The sequence below is a fragment of the Xiphophorus maculatus genome, chromosome 10 (genome assembly GCF_002775205.1).
Source record: "Xiphophorus maculatus strain JP 163 A chromosome 10, X_maculatus-5.0-male, whole genome shotgun sequence".
In the NCBI taxonomy this organism is placed as follows: Eukaryota; Metazoa; Chordata; class Actinopteri; order Cyprinodontiformes; family Poeciliidae; genus Xiphophorus; species Xiphophorus maculatus.
Window position 1 is genome coordinate 3,486,319 of NC_036452.1, and position 27,019 is coordinate 3,513,337.

Here is a 27,019-nt window from a genome sequence, read left to right on the forward strand (position 1 = left end):
TAATGTCCTGATCACACTAAATGTTTCTGAGCTGAATTCATTGAGATGTTTAATAAAAGTCTTGGAGCTCTTTTTCCATTCTTGCTCTGCTCAGGATGCAGCAGAAGTTGCTAATCATCTCAATCAGCTCAATCAGAGCCAGAGTTTGGGATGAAAATTGTTGTGCCTGACATTGAGTGTCTTAAAGCTGCCAGCATTGAACCGTCTGCTGTACACATCCCTCTGTTCCCTGATAAAAACATCAGAGGTTCCAGACTCGAGCTCAAACAGTACCAAACCCCCAAAACTATTTAGACCCAAATTCCACCATCCATCCATCCATCCATCTTCTTCCGCTTATCCGAGGTCGGGTCGCGGGGGTAGCAGCTTCAGAAGGGAGGCCCAGACTTCCCTCTCCCCAGCCACTTCTTCCATCTCTTCCGGGGGAATCCCGAGGCGTTCCCAGGCCAGCCGAGAGACATAGTCTCTCCAGCGTGTCCTGGGTCTTCCCGGGGGCCTCCTCCCGGTGGGACGTGCCCGGAACACCTCACCAGGGAGGCGTCCAGGAGGCATCCTGACCAGATGCCCGAGCCTCAACTGGCTCCTCTCGATGTGAAGGAGCAGCGGCTCTACTCTGAGTCCCTCCCGGATGACTGAGCTTCTCACCCTATCTCTAAGGGAGAGCCCAAATTCCACCTGATGATAAATCTTTCTTTATAGCTGACCTCTCCAACACATTTTCCAATATTCACTTTTGGTTTGCGTTTGAAATTCAACGTCATGCCTGGACATTTATCAGAGTCCTACAGTGTATGATGCAGCGCTGAACGACAGTTGAGATTTTCTCCCCTATCTGATGGTACTGCACTGTTTCAGTATGTCCTCACAAAAGACACAGTTTCTCTGCTGAAACATTTACATGCTTTTGGCCACTAAGTTACTTTGTCAAAATTGCAAGTTGTGCAGGAAAATGTCCCATTTTTAGAACAGATTATCACGTTCTGTCCTCCAACATGTTTTCCTCTTCTTCTTTTTTTTTAATCTCTGGGAGATTTAAGAATGAAAATAATTGAGCATAAAAAGACTGAAGACAGAACTTGCAGGATCTAAGATTTACTGCCTCCAAGCATCCAAAACATAAAGTGTACCTCAATTTAAACTGTATTTGATGTAAATGGCTCCTGACTGTTTTAAGGATGGACATTCTGTATACTTGTGTTGTCCATTATTTGTTTTTATTTCAATATAGGAAAAACAACAATCCATGGGACAGTAAACAACTCTGGCTGCTGCGGTTTGTTTGGGATCACTGCAAAACGTGAAACCAGCTATGAGATCAAGGAGCTGCTCCTTTTTCTCTCAAACACAGTTTGAGGCGAGGTGGATGTGAGTGAAGGCCCAGTGATTTCTGGAGTAATTGCTCAAGCGAAGCGACGAAGGAGAGGAATGAAGGAGGGCATGTGTGTGTGTGTGTGTGCGCACGCGTTTGTTTCTAATACCTTACGGGGACCATTTTCCTGACATATACTACATTGTGGGGACACACTGCTCCTTGTGGGGACCGAAGCTGTGCGTGGGTGTGTGTGTGTGTGTAGGGGTGTGTGTGTGTGTGTGTGTGTAGGGGATCAATGCAAACATCAGAACCTACAAGGTCACATGAAGTACAAGTCCAATGTTTTGCTGGGATGTTTTGGCTTAAGGATTGTTTATGTTGTCTTCATGGCTCCTGTAAACAGAGAGTAAAAATGCCAGAGTGACTGATTCATTACACGAGTAATGAACGAACGCCGGACATTTAAAACCACGCTTATGGCCACGCCCCCTCACCTCTCTGGCCTTTAAAAGGACCAGCGACAGACCGGGGATGCCAACAGTCAGCGAGACGCTACGAATGGTTTCTGCAAGAAGCAACAGAAAAGATTCACATTTCCATTTTCTTAGGTTACATTTTCTTTGTAAGTATAACATGTCTTTGTTTTCTTTTAAGTGAGCTTTATTTCTTCACTGTGGAAGATGATTAGGGATAAACTGGAGGAAAACAAATTCTGAGAAACATGTCAGATTTTTTTATCTTCTTTTTTCTCAGAATTAAAGTCAGAATTCTGAGAGTAATAATTCTCTGGGTTTTTTAGTGGCCCTAATTGTCTTCCATACTTCCCAGATAATAACTCAGTTTAACTTCATTTTCATTCTAGGTGACGACAGAATGGCGATTACTTTTCTGCTGCTGCTGCTGCTGATGGGGTCTCTGACTTCTGCCTCTGCACTGAAAGAAGGTCAAAGGTCAGCAACACTTCCCCCCCACTAATGTAAATAATGTAATAAAAATATAAATATAATGCTAAAAACACCATTACTAATGAAGCCATAAGCTCTTTACTAATTCTTTATAAGCATTTTTAAGACACTTTTATTAAAAAATGCATACTGTTATTTTGAAGAATATTAATTATAAGGTTATACCTGCTTTTCATTAGTTTATCATCTTAACAGTTAAATGAATACACTGCAAAAACACTAAATTTCACTAAGTATCTTCGGTTTAGTTTCTAGCGCAAATATCTTATTACACTGAAATAAGACAAAACTAACTTACAACTTTTCAGAAGGACTTAGGAACTTGTTTTAAATAAATAGTTCCTTAGTATTGATTTAAAAAGAGCTAGTTAGTGAAGTAATAGATAATCCTGATTAAAATGATTGACTTTAAACAAGCTCCTATATTTAGCTGAAAAGTTACATTGAAATTACTTTTGTCTTATTTCAATAGCACTGAGATATTTTCACTAGACACGACCAAATATATTTGGTAATATTTTGTGTTTTGTGTTAATAACTGACAGTTTTATTGCAGAGAGGTTTATGTAATCATTAAAATCAAAGCAGAATAATTGTAATTGCTGTGAGTTGAACCACATTGTTGTTTCTGCAGCGCTGGAATAGATGCCGACCCCCGGAGAGTGGACCAGATTCACAGGTCGGAGGTCAAGGAGAGAAAATCCGCTCCCAAACCACAAATCATCCCGTATTATTCAAACATCAACCAGTTTAAGATGTCTAATCTTCTTACCTCTTTGTTTTAATCCCTTCCTTATTTTACATTTGTGTTAAATAAACTCGACCTGATCATTAGTTTGTAATTTAGCTGATCTCCTCGTTTTTCTTTTTCTTTTCAGTAACACCCTGAATGCAAAGTTACGTCTCCGTCGAGCCCTACGTTACGCAGTATGCAAATCCAGGAAATGTCGCGTTCTCAACTCGGGCAACGCTTTGCCCCAACTCAGCAACAGGAAATTGGAAGAGGGGGCGGCGAAGGCCCAGGACCCGTATGGATTCGGCCGTTAGGGCCGGTCGTCCAAACTGGCATGTTGAGATCTTTCCAGTTTCATGCACAGAATGAAATAATGGCAAATAAGAAGAAAAGAGTATTATTACTGAAACAGGTCTATATAAGTAGTGGTTGTAATCTTTATAATGTTGATTATTGTGATTAAATAATAATATGATTGTGAAATGTATAAGATGAATCACGTTGTAACCTTAGTGCTGTAAGTAGGCCACAGGTAAAAATTAGTTAGGGTCAGGACGAAACTAAAGAAAATAGAGGAACTTTGAAATTGTTGTTGTTGAAAAAGTATAATTGAGCATGATTATATAATCCTTCTCTGTAAAAAAAACTCTGAAAAGCAGAACAAAGCGGCTGCAGACGTCCAGACAGAAGACCTATGGAGGACTGGAGCCACGAAAAGACATGGCCTCACCAGGGCTGGGCAACTCCAGGCCTCCAGGGCCGGTCACAACTTTTAGATGTATCTCTACTTCAACACACCTGAGCCAAATAATGAGGTCGTTAGGAGGACCCCACAGCTCCGCGCCACAGCTGATGACAAACTGAACCACACTGAGGACAACAACATGCAGTGAAGAATCAAGACTTTGTCCAAGGACAGCAAAGTCGCCTGTTGCCGAGATCATGAGTTGAACTGCTCATTCATTAATTAGCAACACAGATTAGGGAAAGGCAGCAGATTGAATATATGTAATTTTGAAATTAACTTGGATCTAAAACTATTGATTATTGAGTTTATGCTGTTGATTAACCTTGCTAAATAAAGCATCATGAAAAATTCTAAGGTGTGGACAATCAAATTAATGTTGTCATCTTTTAGTGTAGAGTTCTTTTAATGATTGTAAAAACTAATCTCTAGAACTATTGGTTCTAGAGATTAGTTTAAGATAGATAGATAGATCTGTATTTACAGTTGTCATGTCAGGAAGTGGACTCAAAAAGGGAGCAGCTAAAGTTATTTGTTTTTAAAATCCTGTGGTTTTGACAAGCCACGCCCCTTTTTTGAGTTTGCTACTCATGCAGCTGCGCTGTGACGACACAGCCTCACCTGTTAGGTGTGTCTGGGCAGCAGCGCACCTCGTTTATCCTCGTTGACTGCAGGAACAACACAAGCAGGAACTGGTATTATAGTGGCGGAAAATGGCCAGAGAGAAATCCTGACCTGGAGCGCTTTCCTCTACAAACCTTCCGCTGACGAGGAAAGGAAAGAAAGAAAAGGGAAAGATGAAAGACACCGGAGAAGTGCGAGGAAGCACAGACAAGCTCGGGAAATCTGAGAAAGACCAGGTGGGTAAAGAAGAGAAACAACTAAACAAGTAAAGCGAGCTGCATTATGACGGCGGTGATGGAAAAGGAGCGGAAGAACAACGTGGATTTGTCCTCAGAGCAGCAGCAGGCATTGTAGAGAAAGTAGAGAAACAAGCTTTGTGTGGACCTCGCTTACCTACTTACTGTCGCTGATACCGATTATAACAATGTTTTATTTATGGAAACCCACGAATCTGTAGCAGCGTGATTACGGAGGGAACGTAAAAGTCCAACGTAATCCTCAACACCGCTTGTCCAACAAGTTACCGGAAGTTAGTTGACATATCGCGTTGGGTAATTACCTGGATCAAAGCTCCGACCAGCAACATATTAAACGTGTTTACACTTCAGAGACCTCGGTTAACTAGTTGCAGATGTTGTGCCGGGATCTGTTTGCGCTTCTACACTGTGATTTACTGCTTCGTTCTAAATCCATGGTGACTTTAAGTCAAGTCGTACAATAAAACCAGTAAATTTATGTATTTAATTGTTACTGTTCACCTCAGAATCATTCAGACTTCCTAAGTAACATTTTGACCATTTAAAAAAATATTTCTGAAGAAATATTTTGGTACGTGTCACTAAAACACGCACTGTCAAAACAAACATTTAAAAATGTCCTTTGAATTTCTCTAGCATTTAATCTGTTAACAATTTAATACTCTTAAAGATATTGTCAAGCAGTTTATTTAAAAACCAAAACAAACTAAATCTACACTAACGTATCATTTTCCAGTTTTTTTTATTTGAATCCATTTACTAATATCAGTAAACATAAAACAAGCGACTTCTTACAGGTCTTTTGAATAGATCTAGAAGCGTTGAAGTGTCATTTGTACGGAAGAAGATTAATGCCACTGAAAAAAGAATGAAAACAAACAAATCTGAATCTCACAATTCTGACTAATGCAGATAAGCATTAAGAAATGCTCATCTTTTTTAGATTAGATGCAAGTTGTGCAGGAGGAGAACTGATTTGTTGTTGGATTTCTGTGTTTTATTTTTTACTCGGCATTCTGACAAATCAAATTGTACGTTTGTCTCCCTGCAACGGCCTTGACTTTCATGTGGATGTAGTGATTTTGCAGAGAATCGGACATGAATATCTTTTATTCGATGTCATCAACCAGACTGTGGTTTTGTTGCAACTGGAAATGCTAAAGATCTTTGATAATGGAACCATCCCAGTCTCCCCTGGTCTTCTGACTGTTTTATTATTTTCAGCTTTTCCTGTTTACTATGCGGTTTCAAATATTTTGCTGCATTTAAAGTAACTGCACACAAATAAAGAGGACAGGCTTGGTTAGTTGGATATGAGGTTTTGGTTTTGACATCTCACCTGAATACAGTGGTTGTTTAGCAGCTCAATCTATTGACTACATTACTATCTGTTATGTGCATGCCATCAGTAAAGTTTGTGTAGTTTACTCTTACAGCCTTCACAACATGGAATACACATACAGCAGAGATACTAATATTAAACTCAGGTTTTCCTGTGGCTGCTCTATTGTCCTGTTCAGACTTAAGGGGATGGTTAATATTTCCAGTTTTCCAGGACAAGCAAATTCTCTGTTTTGCACATTTATATTCTTCCAACACACTGAAATCCTGGCATCTAGGTTTCTGTCATCCACGTTGTTCTGCAGCTCATTTGACTCCATTAATTTAAAAAGGTGCCTAAAATAGAAAACATTGGTTTGATTCAGTTTATCATAACGATTGTGTGCAGAAGTTCCAATAATTTCAGTTGGAATTCAACTCATATTATTAGTTGAATTGAATTATATTCAAATAATATATTTTGAATATAATATTTCAAAAATATATTATGAAATAACCAGTTTAAGTTGTTTTTATTAGCATCTATTACAAAACAGATAAATAAATCATGTAGTGTACAAGGTGTACTCGAACATTAAGTCGGTTGTTCTGACCGTAAAACACGGGATAGAAGAGCAACGCAGAGTTAACTTTTCTGAGGAACTTGATTCCTCACAGCAGCTATTTCGCCAGACTGAGGGCCGCGTTCCATTTCTTTAAACGGTGCCAGTTTACATGGCTTCTGTATGATCCGAGTCATGTGCAAAACTAAATGGAGCAGACCCAACTTGCAGAATATGTTTCTGCAACAATGCAGAAACATATTCTGCATTGTTGTGCACATACCTGCACATGTGTTCATGCCACATGGGTACAAATGCGGTTACACAAATGTGTAAAAGTGCCACTTTGATCACTCAGACTGATGTGTAACATCAAAACATTACAAATACTGAAGTATTACGTTGTGTCAAAGGATGCATTCCTTTACAATCAGCTCTGATTGCATGGCTGCAGCTAAGGAGGAGTTTTCCCGTTAAGTGGAAGGGAATAAATTGAACCGCAGAGACGGTGTGTCAGAGCAGCTTATGGCATGCGGCAGATTTAATTCATTCCTTGTATGTGTAAAACATGCATCTATTTTAGTAGAAGCTATCAGAGATTAGCTTCCTGGTAAGATGGATACATTTTAATAAATTGCAGCACAGTGGAAGTTTAGTGGAAGGAAAAAGTGTTGTAGAAAAGGGTGCACACACAGCTTGGGTAACTGTAGGTCAGAGAGGATTAGAAGAAAAATAAGTCTGTCACAATGAACAATTAATTAATTACATGATAAATTTAAATGAGCTTGATCATTTCCATTCTGATTTATATTTTTGAAAGGCAACTTTGTTTACTTGATAATCCATTTTATTTATGGTTTTGGTTGTTTTATTATATATTTAAAATGTCTTCCAGTTGCAGTGTGGAATGTTCTGTACAAATTTGAAGTTTATTATTTTTTGAGGTGGCGAACTTGCATTATTATGCCATTATGATCTCATTGGTTAAAAACAATACGGGACTTTAATCACTGCTGAAAAATAAAATCAAATATTTGGTCTAGTTTCTTGTGGAAATATTATAGTTCACTTAAAGTAAACCAAAACTAATTTTCAAGCAAGACATGGATAAAATTTATTTTTGAAAAGTATGAGTTCCACTGGCAGGACATTTCACTTGTAACATGTGGAAATTATTGCAAGTGAAATAATCTGGCAGTAAAACTAGCATTTAAAAAAAAATCAATATTCACCGTTTCCTGCATGAATTATGATACTTCAGGAAACGATTTTTTCCAGTGTTTTTTATTTTTCTAAAAGAAATTGTAGGATTTTTATTTTATTTATTTATTTTTACAGGGTCAGTCGTAATTTTCTCCAAATACAAATTTGTTAAATACATCAATAGTCTCAGGGTCTTTGGGGATTACGTTATGTCACAATATTTTATTTATTTACCTGCCAGAGTTCTCTGCAGTAGAAGGAGGGACTGAATATTCTTGAGTTGGTCGGCATGTTTTTGTTAAAATGTGAAATTTGTTAAGTTTTTTAACAAAAAAATTTATTGCCGCATGGTCAGTAGTTGGCTGTGTATTCTAAGATGCACCAGTGTCCGGATGGATGGATGTGTGTCGATCACCCTTTAATAGCTGCCCACAAAGACTTACAGGACACAATAAAAACATATTCAAACAAGGGGACTGACATAAATATTCTTTAAATAAAAAGCGTCCTAACTGAAACACAAAATACTTAAACAGTGCATTTTACCCTCACCCATTAAATAAAGGAAATCTGGATAAACATCAAGTATTTTAGTAACTAAATAATTTCTCAACCTCAAGTTCAAAGGGCAGTAAAACAAAAAGTTCACTTCGCTCTCAACTTCCCCCAAATCACACAGAGGACGTCTCTGGTCCTCTGGGCTGAACGGTGGTCTGTGCGCATTTATCACATACAAATCTAGAGGAAACACAAACAAATGGCTTTTCTGTCCACTGCAGTGACCGCTGTGCATGACAGGGTTAAATTATTATTGACTTTAAACAAACTCCTATATGTTAGTTAAAAATGAGTTAGTTATGTCTTATTTCATGTGTATTAAAATAGTTGCACTTGAAATTAGACCAAAAATATTTGGGAATGTTAGTGTTTTTTGCGGTGTTTCAAAATATTTCTAATTTCAAAGATGTGAGAAAACCAGCCTCTACGCTGCTGCTTTCTTCATGGATTTATGTCGGCTGAGCATAGATTCAAAGTTGAATCACAGCGCCCCGTCAAAAGTCACATTCAGGTGTTCGGGTCGAGCCTGACTCTCCAGCTTGAGACATTCTCTGTTCTCAGCTGCATTTTCAGCTCCCTGCAAGCAAACATGCACAGAAGGGTAAGAGTGGGTTTAAACTGGACTTTGTAAACGCTTTACTTCAGCTTCCTGAACTGTTTGAAATCTTCACAGACTTGGATCGCCAAGATCTACAAGAAAAGAGTTTGCACCACCTTCGTGGAGGACTCTTCCAGGTAACTGCAGAGTGACGGTTATGTGCTGCGGTGTGGATATCGGACCCTCATCTCGTCTCTTTGTGTCAGTAATGGAGCGCTGTGTCAGTGCGGAGGAGCGAGAGACGCCCACTCCTCCGTGGCGCTCGGGGACTGCTTCAGCACGGCCATTGTGAACCGCTGGGACAGCGCCCAGCACTCGTCCGAATACCCGACCGACGCTTTTGGAGAGGTTCAGTTCGCAGGAGCCAGCAAGAGACACAGCCATGTGGGTCCCTTTTGTTTTGCTTTAAGAAGTCTTATCTGAATTGGTTAATAAATGTCTTTATCTTGGATCACCAAGATAAAGACATTTATCTTAATCTTATGACCTAATTATCAAGAGATTATAGTATTTGTCAGCACATTGGAGATTCCTGAACTCTGACCTGTGGCTGCACTTAAGTAAATAAATTGTCCCATTGTGGATTTATTCTGTTTCAGACAATCCAACTACTTTTACTATCAGAGAAAGAAAATACTAAATCCAGTTGTTAAATTATGGTTTTATTTGTAAAAGTGATCCAAAGCAACTTGGCTCCATGTGGAAAAGCCCAGTACACTGCAAAAACACAAACTTGTTTAGTTTTTTGTAAATATCTTAATAAGAAATAAGACAAATTTAACATAAAAATAACTTTCCAGAAAGAAATATGAGCTTGTTTTAAGTCGATAACTTCTTAATATTGATGAAAAAGTTCTTGTTCCACTGGCAGATTATTTAATCTATAACAAGATATTTCCCCCCATTTTTTTAGTGAAATAATCTGTCAATGGAGCTGGAATTTTCATCAATACAAAAAAATTATTGATTTGAAAACAAGCTCCTATATCTTGTTGAAAAAATATTTATAAGTTAGTTTCCTCTTATCTCAAGTGTATAAAGATTTTCTACTAGAAACTGGACCAAAAGTACAAAGATGTTGTGTTTTTGCAGTGTAACTGGTTGAGCCAGCCTTTGCAGCACAGATTTTCCTGAGATATTTACAGCAACCACCAATGAATGTTGCTGTGGAGGAATTTCAGCCCACTCTTCTTTACAAATTTGTTGTAATTCAGGTAATAATAAGCAACTTGAAGTTGGATTTTTCTATTTTATGTGGTTTTGGTCAACATCCTTCTGCAAAACCCAGGTTCTGGTAGAGAGCAGAAATAGTGGTTCCAAATTTTTATGTACGACTAATTTTGTTTGGATAGTTTTCACACCTTTATTAAATTATGTATTTTTTTCTCCATTTAACAACTTTGTAAAATTAATTTTACACAAAATCTTACCAAGTAATTTTGGTCTAGTTTCGACTGTAAATATCTTGGTGCACTTGAAGTAAGACAAAACAAACTTGCATGTACATTTTCAGTAAGATATAGCAGCTAGTTCCCCTGGCGCCGTTACCTAGCAACCCCAGCCAAGCCCAGCCCGTCACCTAGCAACCCCAGTTCTAGTTCCACTGGCAGATTATTTCACTTATAATGATACATCTTTTGCATGTTATAAGTCGATGTATCTGCCAAAGAAACTAGACCTTTTTCATCAATATTAATGAATTATTGACTAAAACTAGATTATATTTCTTTGTTTGATTTGTCATATTTCAACAATACTAAGATATTTGCACTACAAACTAGACAAAAATTACTCGGTAAGATTCTGTGTTTCTGCAGTTTATCAAATGATCCCAGGTCTGTAAGAAATTTGCGTAAACTTGTTTTTAACCTAATGTCTGATCCCTCGCTCGGATGTCTGCTGGTTTCTTTGATTTTTAACTGACAGAAACGTCTTTCTGTCAGTTTTTGCGCCTGTCGTGGGACACCCAACCATCTCTGGTCTACACCTTGATGACGACCCACTGGCGTCTTCCCATACCAAACCTGGTGGTTTCTGTCGTGGGTGGAGAGGGCAGAACGAAGGTGAAGACCTGGGTACGAGAGGTCCTCAGGCAGGGACTTGTGAAAGCAGCACAAAGAGCAGGTGAATGTAAACCGAGTTCTTTAATAACCAGAGCAGAAAAGATGGAAAAGGGGATGTTTTTTCTCCAAATTGGAAAAGTCAATTATAATCCAGAACAGAATTTCCTTTTAGACGAGGAACTTTTTGCACATTTACATTTATTTACTCACTTTGCATCATACAACTTTGTGCAGTGTTAAATCATTTATGCAACATTTTCACTTCGTCCAACACTGCAGCCACTAACTTCTGAGGATTCTCATGCGGTATTTTTTTTATTTCATATGAAGATCAAAGCAACGATCTGCTTGTTAATGAACTGCTTGCACACTGCAAAGACACAAACACTCACCAAGTATTTTAGCTTCTAGTGCAAATATCTTGGTCCACTTGAAAGAAGACAAATCTAACTTACAAGTAACATTTTGGCAAAACATATGATCTTGTTTTAAGTCAATAATTCCTTAATTTTGATTAAAATGTACTAGTTACATTGGCAGATTATTTCATTAATAACATGGAACAAATGTCTTGCTATAAGTGAAATAATCTGCCAGTAGAACAAGTACTTTTACCTTTAGTATTAAGGAATTATTGACTCTAAACAACCACCTATGTTTTGCCGAAAAGGTACTACTAAGGTTTTGTCATATTTCAAGGGTGCTGAGATATTTGCACTAAAATCTAGACCAAGAATACTTGGTAAGATTTTGTGTTTTTGCAGTGCACAGTCAAATCAGCTGATCACAGTGCTTATTTCACACACTGCTGCGAACAAATGGAAGACAAAAATCAGACAAACTGCAGTATTAGACTGATTAAATCTCCAAAAGACTCAGATATACTTTAAACATCTTTCATGGTAAGATAAGGACCAGCTTTGAGACTTTGATTTGTCATGGAATTCTGTTTAGACTTTTTATTGAACACATAATGACCTGTGCTGAACTGTCCCTGCCCAGGAGCGTGGATCTTTACAACAGGACTGCGTGAAGGCGTTGGCAGGTGTGTTGGCGAGGCGGTGAGAGATCACGCCACTGCAGCCTCCTCTGACTCCCTCAACAAGGTGGTGGCCGTAGGCGTCGCTCCGTGGGGAATGGTGCACAACAGGGAGCAGCTCGTCAACCCTAAGGTTGTTGTTTTAAGAAGCACATGATCTTACCCTAGAGGTTTCTATGCTCTGCAGGAAGGTGTGATGGTTACTGAACCTTTTCACCTTCATTTGTAAAAAGTACTTATGTTGGCTTGTTGACAAACACTAGAGAGACGAGAGTTACTTTGACTGACTTTTAATCTGTTTTTATATCTTCAAACTCCGTTTTACACCACAAATACAGTACCTGCAGAACTAATAAAAAACACAGATGATGTAAAAAAAAAAAGTCCCTTACTTGTCTCAGCTTGTACGAAATATACAATACAAAGCAAAAAGTAAACATACCACCTTGACCTACAAGTGGACCAGCTGTTGGACTTGAAAACTAATTTTCTGTCTTAATCAGCTCAACATTAGGTCGGTTTGTAAAAATTGTTTTCAAAGCTTTCAGATGCTGGAAGTTCAAATATAATTATTTGAAAAAAGGAAAGATATTGAAAAGAGAAAGAAAAGCACTTGAAATCAATCATGTTGTATGAACTTTCGCCATGGCGTTAACGGCACCACAGCTACACCTAGTGGCGAAACATGAACAAAAAATAGACAACTTCTTGAAAAAAATCAATCCTACACATCGCTAACAGAGCATCAGAGGTGTGACCAAGTCACTGTGTTGCAAGTCTCAAGTAAGTCTCAAGTCTCTGTCCTCAAGTCCGAGTCAAGTCTCAAGTAAAGAAGGCAAAAGTCGAGTCAAGTCTCAAGTCAGGAACCTTTAATTTCAAGTCATTTCGAGTCGTTTTTATTTTTTATTTTTTTTATAATTTGCAATTATACATAAAATTCAAATAATAGACCATTTGTTCTTTTTAAAATATGTATTTGAGGTTCATTTGTGATCCTCTTATTCATCTGGTATTCTTCAAATCTGTCAGAAGTAAACAGATGTCAGAAAATAAATTACAGCCTTTCATGAATTACATTTGACTTCAGTTTACTCCTTCTATTCATAAATAAACATCAACACTACAACAATCATAGTTTTCAAAAAATGAAATGAGTATAAATGAAGTTATCACAAGTAAACTCAGGAAGGTCTGGTGCATTTATTTTTCTGCTTTTATTTCTAAGTATGTTAGTTTCAGTCCTCCGTAAATATGGGACAGATATTCTAAACACAAAATTTATTTGGGACAGTCACTGTATTTGGTCTTTTTTTTTTTCCCAGCAAAGCTATACTACTTGGAAATGGGTTCTGTGCGACATGTGACAGTCACGCCGGTCAGTGCATTAAGTCAAAAACAGTTGACTTAATGCACTGACTGCAGTAAACAATATATTGTCAATATAATTTCCCAACGTAGATGTCTTCAAATACACCAACCATCCTTAGATGATACTAGACCCGGTTCATCATCATGATGGGACAGAGAGACTCTGTTCCCTGTGTTCAGGTCCAGAATCTGCTTTCTGTTCCGGAGCCCCGCTCACTATCCACCGGCTTCCTGAGCTAACACGGTGCACATTATTTGTGGAGGAATTTGAAGGACCGGATTTATGGTAAATCATCACCAATTTAACCCGGAGTACACATGCTAACACGAAGTTAGCTAAAGTCAACTATCTTACAGCAAAAGAAAAGTGCCACCTGCCGATCTTTGTGAAGCTTCAAATGCCGGACAAAGTTGGACGTCGTGGCATCTCCATCCGATATTCTCTTCTTGCATGTTTTACAAGTTGCAGTTCGTTTTTTAGTCGAAAGTTCATAACCTACGTAGCCAAAAGAAATTACTCGCGGAAGCATATTCGAGCGGTTATTTCGTATTTCGTTCCCTGAGCTCTGTAGCTTTGCCGCGTTTTTTTTTAAACGTCCAAATCCTGTTAATTTGATTGGTTGTGCTGCAGCTACGTACACATACATACATAAGGAGAGAGGAAAACCATAGTGACGGTCTGCGCATATTGATACGGAATGAGGGTTAGGGTTAACCCTAATGACGCAACTTTATAAATAATGTGTTTTCAATTTTAAGACTTTGAGTAAAAAATATCAAGTCTTTTCAAGTAAACAGCTTCAAGTCGAGTCAAGTCCCAAGTCAATGGCATGAAAGTCAAAGTCAAGTCTGAGTCTTTGAGCATTTTTTCAAGTCAAGTCTCAAGTCGTGATTTTAACGACTCGAGTCTGACTCGAGTCCAAGTCATGTGACTCGAGTCCCCACCTCTGCAGAGCATCACAACCGCACTGAGGCGTAGTGGCTGCCTGTTACCTAGCAACCCCAATGAAGCCCAGCCCGTCACCTAGCAACCCAAGGAGCTCCAGAACGTTTTTCCGCTGTACAATGGCTGCTAGAAAAGACAAGTGTTTTGTTGTTGACTTATCATCCATAAACCCCTTTCTGAAATTTTGTTGGTTGTGCAGGAGGCTCCACTTCTTGCTTTTCAAAGATTGTACTGTTGTTCAAGTGCGCATCTGTTTGCAGCCATTTTCATGTGCGAGTGTAAACATTGGGTTTCGGGGGGGCGTGGCCAGCAGCAGATTATTTGGTTTTAAAGTGACACGACGCTCTAAAACAGTTCAAAATATGCAGAACTGAGAAGACTGAAATCTCATTACTGAAGGATGATTTTATGGAAAGAATGTAATGAAGATGTTTTTTTAATCACCAATAGCTCTATCCTAATCTGTTCAAAAAAACATAATGGGTCCCCTGTAATGGTGGAAAAGGTTCTGTAATGCCTTTGTTTTAATTTTGTACATCACTAACAGCTGCAATTTGTTCAGGGATGTCTCCGCTATTTAGACTCACTGTAGCTGAAATGGTACAATAATTAATTTTGCAGGTTTCTCATCTGAAATAAATGATCGTGGATGCTTTCTTGAGCAGGGCAGCTTTCCTGCAAAGTACTACACACTGAACTCAGTTCGGGATTCCTGCTGCCTGGACAACAACTACCAGTCCTTCCTGCTGGTGGACGATGGGAGAGAGGGCCGCAGAGGAGGAGACATGGCCTTCAGAACCAAGCTAGAGGACCACATTTCCCATCAGCGCACAGGAATATGGGGTAAGAAATATTTGTATTTACTTTATGTTCATGAAATGGATGGAAAAAAAATCTAAGGGCTTCTTGTAGCCTGTAATTTGAACTATTTTGACCTTTTTGGGTAATCTGATAAGCAATGGAAATGAAGATAAAATGAATATTTTTCTTAACAGGTAGCGGAACAATTGACATCCCTGTTCTTTGTATGTTGATATCAGGAGACACAAGCAGTTTAGAGGTGAATTGTCAACTTGATTACTGTCTTTTTGCCTTAGTTTACATGGTAATCATGGAGTTTCTGATCTCTGCCAGCGAATGGATCTGTCGCTAAAGACCTCCATTCCCTGGCTGGTGCTGGCCGGTTCAGGAGGCCTGGCAGACTTCCTCACTGACCTCCTGGAGAATGTGTCGGCTGCCCCAGTCTTCCAGTCCACCAGTGAAGTTGACGGCGAACCTGGTCCCAGTGTGGATCTGAAAGAAAAAGTCGCAGAGCGAGTCAAGAAGCACTTCCCTGCAGAATCGGAGAGTGACAAACTTGTTGAGCGTGTGAGTTCTGCTTGTTTTTTCTGTACTGAACGAGGAAGTGGTTCTCTCTGCACTTTGCATGTTCAGCTCGAAACATAACAGGTCATGTTTAAGAAAATACCAAGAAAATATTTACCCAAGTGCTTGTGGTGAGAGTTTTGGTCCAGCTGCCCAAAGTGGCGGAACAGACGGTGGCTCAACTTTTGTTCTTGTTTCTTGATGGTGTCCCTCTTTGGCTACTTCAGTCCTGATGTAGGCCAATTTTCTTTTAATTTTGACGTTTCTGTCTGCAGGCTCTAAGCATCTACCAATGCAGAGACTTGATTTCAATCCACTACGGAGAGCAGGAGAGTCCCACAGACTTTGACACAGTCCTCCTCAAGGCATTGGTTGGAGGTAGGGAAAACTTTTAAAACTAAAACCTGTAGATGTTTTTATGTGGTCAGACATGATTGGTTTTTGTTTTTCTTACAGCAAGTAAGCAGCGTGTGTCAGTCGAGGCCAGTCCGTACAACGAAGAACTGAAACTAGCTGTTGCATGGAACAGGGTTGACATTGCCAAGAGTGAACTTTTCAATGGAGACATTCAATGGAGGGTAAATGGAAAGAAATGCAGAGTTTTCTACATTTTCTTTGAATCGTTTTACCTTTTTCTTGGTTATAAAAATGTAATTCTCGTCCAAACAGTATCAGGATCTGAAGGAATCCATGTCAGATGTCCTGATCAATGACAAGCCCCAGTTCGTGCAGCTTTTCACTGAGAACGGTCTAAATATCACTGAATACCTGACCTACGGCAGACTGGAACAGCTCTACTGCTCCGTTCCCGATTCAACGCTGTTATATCAGCTGCTTCAGCGCCAGTTAGTGGTCAGACTTGGAACTGCAACAACTGTGCCTGCAGCAAGTAGCGAGCCAAAATCACCTTTGAGAATGCCAGAAGAGAACTTTCAGAGCGGGCCAACAACAGACATCACCCTTTTCGAGGCGAGTTTCCACTTCCTTCATTGATATTAGACCTTATGAGACTGTGGGAGCCGTAAACAAACCCTTCAGGTACCGCAGGTCATTGTGACCAACTGCTGTCAGACGATATAACGCCTACAACCAGTAATGTACCATTAATAAATTGCTGATATATCTCTACAGCTTCCAACACCACTGCCTCTCGTATCGCTCATCTATGCAACATGTTACTATGGTGACATTGTGCAGTGCCATAGTTTCATGAGTTATTTGTTATACATTATTTTACTAAGTGCGATATTAGAGCGTCTTTTTAAAGAACTATTTTTATACAATGCTCTAAATATTATTATATTTTAGATAGTTTGTTTTCATACTGCTGTGATACATGAATATCCCCATGGAGGCGTTTTTCTCTCTATATCTCTGGCTACATTTCTCTCACTCTCTTTCTATTGATATTACAAAAATTATGTGAGAATAAAACACCAACTGATGAAACTTTATTTTCCATATTCTTAGATTTCAGGAGTCCTGGATTTGTTATTGGGTGATACCTGCCAGCCGTTCTACTTTGACGTTTTGGGCATTTCAGACATCAGCTCTAAAAGGAAAGCTGTGAAGGTACGCTTTGTTTTTTCTGTTTGTTTTTATCAATTGTTTGGATAAGAACTCCTTTTGTTTCTTTTTTAAATCTCAGCTGTTGTGAGATTATGTATTTTGGTCTCTCCTTTTGTCTTTTCCTCAGCGTGTCAGTAGGCTGCTGTGTGAAAATCGCTCGTATCAGGACCAGCGCTGCCTCTACCCCTGGGCTTCGCTCTTCATCTGGGCTGTTCTGCAGAACCGCACTGAGATGGCCACTTTCTTCTGGGAGATGGTAAAATGTCTGACATAAAACAAGAATGTATAACATAACCTTTTTGTTTAAGACAAAAAGCTAAAATAAGAATCCTAATTTGAAAGGATTTTTATTTTAAGTTTGTCAATCCACAGATCTAACATGATCTGCTAATTAAGAATTGTGATTTCTGTCCCAGTTTTGTTTAATTTTCTGTTTAAAAGATTAAAAATAAATTTGCACTTGATTGTCATTTGTATTTGTCTCATTCATCTTGTTTACTGTATTTATTCACACAAAACTGTGACCCAGAACCGTGCAGCGATATTTAGGTGTATCGTTATTCCCAATATGTTATGATTCGTACACAACCTTCTTCAGCTTTTAGTTATTTTTTTTCAGTCTTTCAGCTTTCAACATTTTATATTGCTACTAGACATCAATAAATGAGAAATAGGTTGTTTTTAAGGACAACAAAAATGTTTATATAAACATTAGTTTTTGTTTTTGTCAGTTTGGTATATCAGAAAAATTTCTTACGTTGTCAAATTTTCCATATTTAAGTGTCGGGTGCGTTACATCGAAAATAACTGAATGGACCCGAGAAAATAATGTAACAATATTCTCTAAAACCATTTCACGTCTTTGCTTGTCCTGCCGTGTTTCTCAGGCAGGAGAGTCGGTGCTGACGGCCCTCAGTGGCTGTAAGATGCTGAGAGAACTGTCCAAGCTGGAGTCTGAAACGGAAATCAAACTCTCCATGAAAGATCTGGCCCAGACGTTTGAGAATCTGGCACACGGTGAGACGGTTTCTAAAATGTTCCACTTTAATTCAGCCAAACACTAAAATAAATGCTGAGAAATATTATCTTGTAGTCTGCTAAATTTATAAACAACTCCAAACTTCAAATGGTATTTGTCTCAAAATGTTAATGGCAGTGACAAAGATTGATTTTTACCTTGATGCTGTCTAGGTACAGCTCTAGAACAGTTTTGCAAGCTATTTTTATGGAAAAATGGTTTTATTTAGTCAGGGTTTCTGATACTGTTTCTGATCAGAACATTCCTAGATTATTTATTCATAAAATTAGCGTAAGTTGCATGAATTTTAAGACGTCAGTTGTGGTTTGTTCAGATAATTGTGTAGCTTATTCTGATCCTTTAAACTCTTCTCAACTGTGATCGTGTCATCAATAAATCTGTTTCTAACTGATTTACCAGGCAAACTAATCTCCTTTCTTTGTCAAAGATATCTTCAACTCTTGCTATCACAGCGATGAAAGTCGTTCCTTCGATCTGCTGATTAGGAAATCTCCTGTTTGGGGAAGCACCACCTGCTTGCAGATGGGCATGGGCGCCGACGCGCGCCTCTTCTTCAGCCACGACGGAGTGCAGGTGCGTCATCGTTTCTGCACTCTGTGATTATTTATCTGTGTTTAAAAAAAACATTGCTGTCTGTCCAAAACAATTTTTTAAGATCTTTTCTGTTCTTTCCATTCAGACTTTTCCCCCTCAAAATCTTACAGGATTGAAGATTTTGAGGGGAAAAAAGTCACAGCGATTTAAATTTATGAATTGAGCTTAAACATTTAATCAGTAACGGAGAAAACATGAGCTCCATTTTCCCTGGAGTAAATCTTCATCCAGACTCTCCTTTGCATTTTCATGTTTTTGTCAACACCATGTAGTGGTGGGACTGCCAGCGTTTTTACACCAACTGAACATGGCGAAGGAAATGTTTCAAGCAAAAATATCTTAATTTGTCACTAATAATTTTGCAATAAAATAAAAAGTTTCTGGCGCACCTAATTTGTGCCGTTCTTAAACTCCAAAAATATTAGTCCAAGGGCCACAAATGGCCCCTGAACCTCACTTTGGACACTTTAACCATAACAGCTCAGCCTCTTTTTGCATCTTTTTGTAATGAATCCCACTTGACCTCGCCTCATTTCCCTTCCAGTCGTTTTTGTCCCAGATCTGGTGGGGCGACATGCAGAGAGACACGGCGGTGTGGAAGCTTCTGCTGACCTTTTTCTGCCCTTTCCTCTGCTACACAAACTTCATTTCTTTCAGGTAAAATCTGCAGAATGACGGTTGACATTAGGTTTCCAAATGAGCCGGAGTCGCTGTAACCTTGATTTCCATGTAATATTTCCAACACAGGGAAGACGGTAACCAACAGGAAGAGGAAGGAAGGAGCAGCGATGAAGACCTGAGTCCGGATGCGGACAATCACTACGGGACAACCATCTTCTCTTTCTCCGACATCAAGCACATGTAATGTTTAATTATTCTTTTATATTTGATTTTTTTGGCCTTTTCACCAAAAAACATTTTTTCACACACAATTCCCTGCAGCAGCAGAAACCTTTTCACATGTCGGCATTTTGCAACTGCGCAATTTTTTCACCAATAAAAATCTGAAAAGCGTACATTATGTTTTCACCTCCATTTACCGCAATGCCTCTAAATAAAATCCAGTACCACCTACTTGGTGACTAGGGTCCGTCTGTTTGTTCACAAGTCTGTTTAAGAGTTTGAGAAGCAGATAAGAGGAAACTTTGGAGGAGCTGCAGAGATCCAGAGCTCAAATCTGACCGATTATACCACAGTATAATTCCCTAATATTGATTTTAAAAAGAGTTTTGATTCAGTGGGTTGAATACATATGCTAATTTCCAAAAAGTTTGAAAACCCCATGTTGTGTTTCTTCCATTTCAACACTACATGCTACCTTAATGTCAATAACATAAATTGAAGTTTGTGTTTTGCTCTACATCTATACACCTGCAACTAATGATTCATTTAGTAATCAGTTAAACTATTAATTATTCTGACGATTAATCAAATAAAAATATTACCACTTTGTGCAGATTTTTCATGTAATCCTTTTTTGTATAATATTAGAAATGCATCAGATAAAAAACTAAAAATGTTATTGCTTATCATCATTCTTTGAGTGAACACTTGATCTTTTTGTGATGCATCTGCAGTAAAACTAGTCCTTCTAACATAAACATGTGAAAAGCTCAGTCCTTTCTGCTTGACTTAACATCAGTTGCTGTTATATTTTACATATTTACAGACGAAGGTTTTTTATATCTTAAATGATGCAAAATGTATATTGTCTTTTGTACAGTTTTCTTTCCTAACTGCTGCTTTGAGTGCGTTGTTTCAGGAAATACTCTCTTTTGAGTCGATGTATTCCAAGTAACAATCAACATTGGTTACAATAATCGATTCATTACGATCAATCTGATTAATTGTTTCAACCCTCAGAGGTTTTATTATCACACATTCTTGCAGTTTTATAAACTCGTTCACTGAAAATCTCTCATTTCATTAGTGAAGCTGACGGCCAGCTCTCCAGTCCCATCGGAGGTGAGGCTCTTCTGAAGACGCAATCACTGGAAAACACTTCAAAACATCATTAATGTTCATTTTCAGGATCTGTTTTTACTTCGACACAGGCGTTCCTCAGCCCTTCAGACCGCCGCGGCGCCCATTCATAGTGTCCCGCTGGCGCCAGTTCTGGTTCGCTCCCGTCACGGCGTTTTTGGGGAACGTCTTGATGTACTTCCTGTTTCTCGTCCTGTATTCGTATGTGCTGCTGTTGGACTTTAGAGACCCGCCCCCTGTAGGTCTGGCCATGTCGGAGTATGTGCTCTACTTCTGGGTTTTCACCATGGTGTGTGAGGAGATAAGAGAGGTGAGAAACTGTTTAAACAGATGTTTCTGTTTACTATGGTTTGCATTTCCAATAAGATAATATGTTATTTATACATTCTTTTGCTCTTCCAGACTTTCTTTTCAGGGGTGATGACTTTGCGTCAAAGGCTCAGAGTTTACATTCAGGATGTGTGGAATAAATTTGACCTTCTTGCTATCACTCTTTTCATCTCGGGATTAATCTGCAGGTATGAACTTTGAATTAATTTAAACTTATTTATATTCTCTCATTTCACCACAAACGTTTCTAAAGTCATTTTTATTATTGTTGACGTAGAAAGTCTCAAATGATTTTCTCTGTTCTGTTGGTTTATGTTTAAATGTGGTTGTTTTAAAGGCTGACCACTAGATGGTGCTGTTACCACTGTATTTATTTTGCGTTAAGGGGACCTATTGTCAAAAAACAAAAATCACATTTTGAAAGTTTTTATACTTAACTGCTTAAAATGACCCACCCAGTCAGTTTTTAGTCAATTAGTTAATTTATTTTGATGTCTGGAAAATGAACAGTTTTAAAAACCTTCCAATATTTAATATATTCAGCAGGCACTGTGCCGTCACATAGCAACCCTAGCCAAGCCAAGCCCCGTTTCCTAGCAACCCAAGCAGATCTCCAGCACATTTGGTCAGCTGGTTTTACCACTGTATGTGCTGTACAATGGCTGCTGGAAAAGACAAGTGTTTTGTCATTGACTTTCAATCCAGAAACTGTTTGCTTCATTCTTGTCTGTTGCGCTGGAAGCTCCACTTCTGCTTTTCAGAGATGTACGGTTGTATAATTGCGCATCTTTTTACGACCATTTTCACGCGGTTGAGTTGGGGGGCGTGGCCAGCAGCAGCTCATTTGGATTTAAAGCGACAAGACGCCCTAAAACGGCTCAAAACAGGCAGAACTGACCAGACTAAAATCTAGTCATCTAAGAATAATTTTGCGCAAAAAAATTTAATGAACATGCTTTGTGTCGCCCATAAACCTATTCTAACCTGTTCAAGGAAGCATAATAGGCCACCCTTAACTGTATTTTAAAGTTTGACCACCAGATGGCGCTGTTATCACACTAATTATTTTTGCATTAACCTTTATTTCAGGATGTTTGAATGGTCTTATGAGTATGGAAGGGAACTCCTGTGTGTGGCCTTCATGGTCTTCACCCTTCGTCTCATTCACATTTTTGCCATTCACAAAGAGCTGGGACCAAAAATTATCATTGTTGGCAAAATGGTGAGAAAAGTTTCCAACATTATTCATTTTTCTGTTGTTTTTTTTCCAGTGCAACAAAAAGCGTCTCTCTTTTCTTTTAAGGTGAAAGACGTCTTCTTCTTCCTCTTCTTCCTGGGAGTTTGGATCATGGCGTACGGAGTGGCCAATCAGGCTTTGCTTTACCCCCACGACCCGAATTTTGATCGCATCTTTCGCAGAGTTTTCTACAGGCCGTACCTGCACATCTACGGTCAGATTCCTGTGGAGGAGGTCGATGGTAAGATGAACGTTTCATGGATTTTATAGCAGTTTGGAATTTAATTTTGATATTTTACATGTCTGAAAAAGAAAAAAACATCTGATTTTCCACCAGGTACTGCAGCCCAAATGTTAGATTCATTCATCTTCTGATTTGTCCCATAATCCCTAAACCCTTTAGCCGTCCCTCTGTCCATCCAGCTAGGCATCTTTCCTTTTTTCCCCTCCATCCGTCTCTCCCTAAAACCCACCCATTTGTCATCCCATCTGTCTGTCCATCCATTGGTTTATCTGGGTTTGTATGTAAACCCAGATGAAAGCAGCAGTAAATTGACAATAGAATGAAACATAACTGTACTTTTCTCCTGATCTCAGTGTTTTTTGTTTGTTTTGTTTTTGTCCTTCAGTTAAACATGTTTGGGATGTAGAATGCACCGAAAACCTGACATTGGTTGAAGAAGGCGCTGAGCAGTGCAGAAATCCCTCTGGTAACTGGTTAGTGGTCATTCTGCTGATGGTTTATCTCCTGGTGACCAACATCCTGCTCATCAACCTGCTCATCGCCATGTTCAGGTAGGTGGACCAGGAACGGACAATCAGATGCCTCTGATTCTGGTTTAATGAAATGACTCTGATTCTCGGTTTACTCTACTCTTGTCCACGCAGCAACACGTTTACTGAAGTCCAGGCCAACAGCGAGTTCTACTGGAAGTTCCAGCGTTACAACCTAATTGTCCAGTATCACTCCAGGCCGTCACTGGCTCCTCCGTTTATCATCTTCTCCCACATCAATCTTTTCATCAAGAGGAAGATCCGTAAAGTTCCCTCTGTCAAGGTTCAGCAGTTTGGTCAGTATTTTGATTGGATTAGCAAATTTGGGTGTTTCAGATTCTTTATTTGGGATTATAAATTTGAGTGACTAAACTAAAATATACATCAAGTTCTTTTGGAGACAAAATTTTGCAGCTTTATTTCAGACAAACATTGTTTCATGCTTCCAACTTTGGGAAAAAGTTGGGAGAACGCCTATTCCATGTTATAAATGTTAAATGTCGTAAGACATTTAACTGATTCAAGCACAGAATTGACCTCAAATATAGTAGAGATATTTTATGACGAATTAGAGCAGAGACTGTGAGCCAGGAGTTGTCCAGCATTAGTGTGTGACCTTACTAATGCTGTCCTGGAATGGTTCAGTATTTCCAAAACGCATTCCTTAGCCAATGAAAGTCATGAGGGTGTAAAGTCAAGCACCTTATTTTTCTTTGCTTACTGTCGCCTTTTTAATACAGATTACATGAGGGTCAACTTTATGTTTATGTTACCATCTGCTCTCCTTTGCCTTTTTGTAGTTTTGCAGTTAAGTCAGAAGGCTGCCAACAGACTGATGACATGGGAGACGATCCAGAAGGAAGACTTCCTCACTGCCCAAAACAAAATCCAGAAAAGCAGCGACTCAGAGAGGCTGAAACGGATGTCTGTCAAGTGAGTGTATAGATTACTGTTAATGATGACAATGATTTATTATTATCATCATTTGAATTTCAGTTTTTCTCTCTAGGATGGATAGTGTTGCTAAACATATGGCTGAAAACAGAGACCTTGACCAGAGACTTCGGGCTCTCGAGAGCGAGGTGAGGATAAACTTACAGCTGTCTTTGTGCTACCTGCGTTTGAGTTTCATGAATGTGAATAAATAAATAACGAAAGACAGAAAAATAACAGAAAGATCAAGTGTTAAGAATTCCAAAGCCACATCATGTCTTTGAACGCATCACCGTTTAAACAGCCTGAAAACGATGAAAAAAGTAGCATCCAGTGACTCTCATGGCCAAAGTTGGAAAGATTGATAGGTGAGGTGATTATTTCCTACTTCAACAGGCATTTATGAGCTAATTACACATAAATACATGTATTTATGTATGTATATTTTTTGTTCTCTTTAATTACAAAAATTGCAGATAATCGTTCTCCTTCTTCTTAAACCGTTATGTTTAAAATGGCTGGAGTTATACCAGCATGCTTGTATTTCTCCAACATGCCTGCTGAGCTTCTGCTGAATGAATCCTAAAAATAGGGCGTGGAGCTGGACTCAAATTTGATAATTGCTGAATTAAAGTCAAAAGTGCAAAACCTAAAGGATTTTTAGATGGCTTGGCATCATTTTCTTCTGCTAAGGGAAAATAACCTGATGAATTTAACTTTACTTTTTCTTTGGTTTGTTATTTTGTTTGTATTTACTTTTAATTCCTGTAAAGCACTTTGTATTTTCCTTGTTGCTGCTGATGTGCTATATAATTAAAATTACCTTTATTTTTCCTTCCTCCTTCTCCTCAGATGGAGAACTGCTCAAATGCTCTGAGATGGATTGTTGATACTTTAGCACAAGGTGGTGCGTTTAAACCACCCAGACCGCCACCTACGTTTAGAGGTAATTCCCAGAATTATGCAAAAAGCTTCACAAGCGTCTACGGGAATATTGCAGCAATTTAATGTGACACAGACTGTCAGCCAGTTTGACAAGTTATTCAAAACTACAGGGTATTTTTCCTCATGTCTACCATCTCTTACCCTTCCTGTGATTTCCCACACAGATGGCGTTCCCAGTTCTTCCAGTTCATCGTAGCTGGACCGTCACGACCTAAAAGGCCTAAAAGGAACGTGACACATTGGCAGCTTGTTGAGGCTCATACATGTGGTTCCCACCCGTCATTATCACTGGATTAAAAACAACAATCCGCCTGTTACACGTTCAGACACACCTAAACGCGGAGCAGTATTCATGGACTGATATTGAAATGCTGGTAGTTTTTTTTTTTTTGTTTACTATGTTTGCATTCTGGTCAGTTTAACATGATCAGTGCTGTAGCTGATCTAAAACTGCACTGCAAGAAGACAGTGCAGCTTTAACTACACTTAAAATAAGGCAAAGCTAACTTATAATTAACTTTTCTTCTTGTTTTATGTTTCCATTGGCAGATTATTTCTCCAATAACATTGGAAAAATGTCTTATTAGTAAAAATAATCTGCCAATGGAACAATAACTTTTTCATCCATTTTAAGGAATTATTAAGCTCATACAGCTTGCTGAAAAGTTATTTGTGAGTTAGTTTTACCTTTTTTAAAGTGTAGTAATATATTGGCACTAGAAACTAGACCAAAATAACTTGGTACGATTTTGTGTTTTTGCCGTGTGTGAATATTTACTTGGGGAAATAATGAGTATTTAATTTTATTGTGTTTATTTACGGTTTATTTTAAGACGGTTGCTTAAAATTAGCTGCAAAAACTGTTGTCTCTCATTGAGCCTAAGAATTTTATACCTTCTGTCTAATAAATGCATGAAATGATGTTGATTTAACACTTGTTGTGTTACTGAAAGCCCTAAACTTTTGTTCCCTCACACCTGTTCACATAAATTTGGGATACTGTCCTTTTTAGACTTTTCATATTTATTAGATGGATTTTGAAATCTGGAAGCCAGTTGCCTTAATTTAAAAAATAATTTTCAGGAGCTGGTTTGACTTTTCTCATTCGGTTAAATGCATTCGGGTCACATAAAACTCATGGGAGGAAGATTTACTGAGGACAGGGGAGTCATGGGCAGAGCAGAAAGGGCATGGTGCCCGGTTTCAACATGACATGGCTCCACTGAAGGTCACATAGTGGAGCAAACTGTTGAAGGAGCCTTTACTCTAAATAGTTAGCTGGGCCAGCTGTCGATCGCATGCAGCAGCAGCTCACTCTGAGAAACGCCGTCATCCCTTCCTGACGTACATTTCGTCTGACTGTGCAGGTTTACAGCGAGGATTGTTTAAGATTATTTAAAATATGAAGCCATCCTGTGACCCGCTCTCTGCTCTCACTGACGAAACCTGAAAGTGAAAGCATTACACGGTTAAAAAGCGACTGGAATGTACACATGACAGTCTTCTTCATTTCTATTTACATCCACGCTGTACATCATGCTGCCATCCTCCTCCTCTGAGCCTGAGATCATTTTACAAACTGGCATTTAAAGACATTTCACTTTGCTTTTTATCACTTGCACCCCATAATATTTGGCATCTTATTTATTTAGATTATATTTCATTTCCTCACACTGCAGAGGATCAACTGTTTGGTTGTAAATACAGATGAACACAACTTCACTAATCACAGCTTTTAATCAGCAGCCACATTCCTGTTGGTTCATTTTTGTATTTTTAATTCCAAACCAGTGACGTTAATGAGAAATATTTTTGAAAAGTGGCTTTTTGTGACTAAAAAAAGTAATTTGTTTCATATTAATCCAAAAAGTGAAACTCGTATTAACACAGAGAGTTCACTCTGATTATTTAGTTATGCCTCACAGCTAACCCCATGAGATGGATACAAATCATTTT

General features: G+C 38.7%; 1 protein-coding gene across 2 annotated transcripts; it reads left to right on the plus strand.

Annotated features, from left to right (window-relative positions):
• The first annotated feature begins 4,371 nt into the window (after positions 1-4,371).
• Positions 4,372-25,985, plus strand: LOC102230334 (transient receptor potential cation channel subfamily M member 4-like). Of its 2 annotated transcripts, XM_014474804.2 has the most exons (28): positions 4,373-4,615; positions 8,954-9,015; positions 9,085-9,262; positions 10,822-11,002; positions 11,944-12,113; positions 14,960-15,137; positions 15,290-15,354; positions 15,429-15,662; positions 15,935-16,037; positions 16,116-16,237; positions 16,329-16,628; positions 17,130-17,231; positions 17,356-17,484; positions 18,116-18,245; positions 18,695-18,840; positions 19,406-19,518; positions 19,609-19,722; positions 20,792-20,826; positions 20,916-21,154; positions 21,247-21,362; positions 22,264-22,396; positions 22,478-22,652; positions 23,041-23,206; positions 23,300-23,481; positions 23,986-24,118; positions 24,195-24,267; positions 24,971-25,064; positions 25,228-25,985. In XM_014474804.2, the coding sequence occupies exons 1-28, from the start codon at positions 4,553-4,555 to the stop codon at positions 25,257-25,259; spliced, it is 3,768 nt and encodes a 1,255-aa protein (XP_014330290.1). In that variant the 5' UTR covers positions 4,373-4,552; the 3' UTR covers positions 25,260-25,985. The 2 variants fall into 2 exon arrangements, with proteins under 2 accessions (XP_023197276.1, XP_014330290.1); XM_023341508.1 differs by lacking the exons at positions 24,971-25,064; positions 25,228-25,985 and having other exon boundaries at positions 4,372-4,615; positions 24,182-24,270.
• The last annotated feature ends 1,034 nt before the right edge of the window (positions 25,986-27,019 follow it).

Bases quoted from the DNA above. Each gene is read 5' to 3' on its own strand.
- LOC102230334 (XM_014474804.2), top strand. From the start codon at position 4,553: ATGAAAGACACCGGAGAAGTGCGAGGAAGCACAGACAAGCTCGGGAAA. The intron at 19,519-19,608 runs GTAAAATCTGCA...TTTCCAACACAG, and splicing joins ACAAACTTCATTTCTTTCAG to GGAAGACGGTAACCAACAGG. The intron at 23,207-23,299 runs GTAGGTGGACCA...TTGTCCACGCAG, and splicing joins CTGCTCATCGCCATGTTCAG to CAACACGTTTACTGAAGTCC.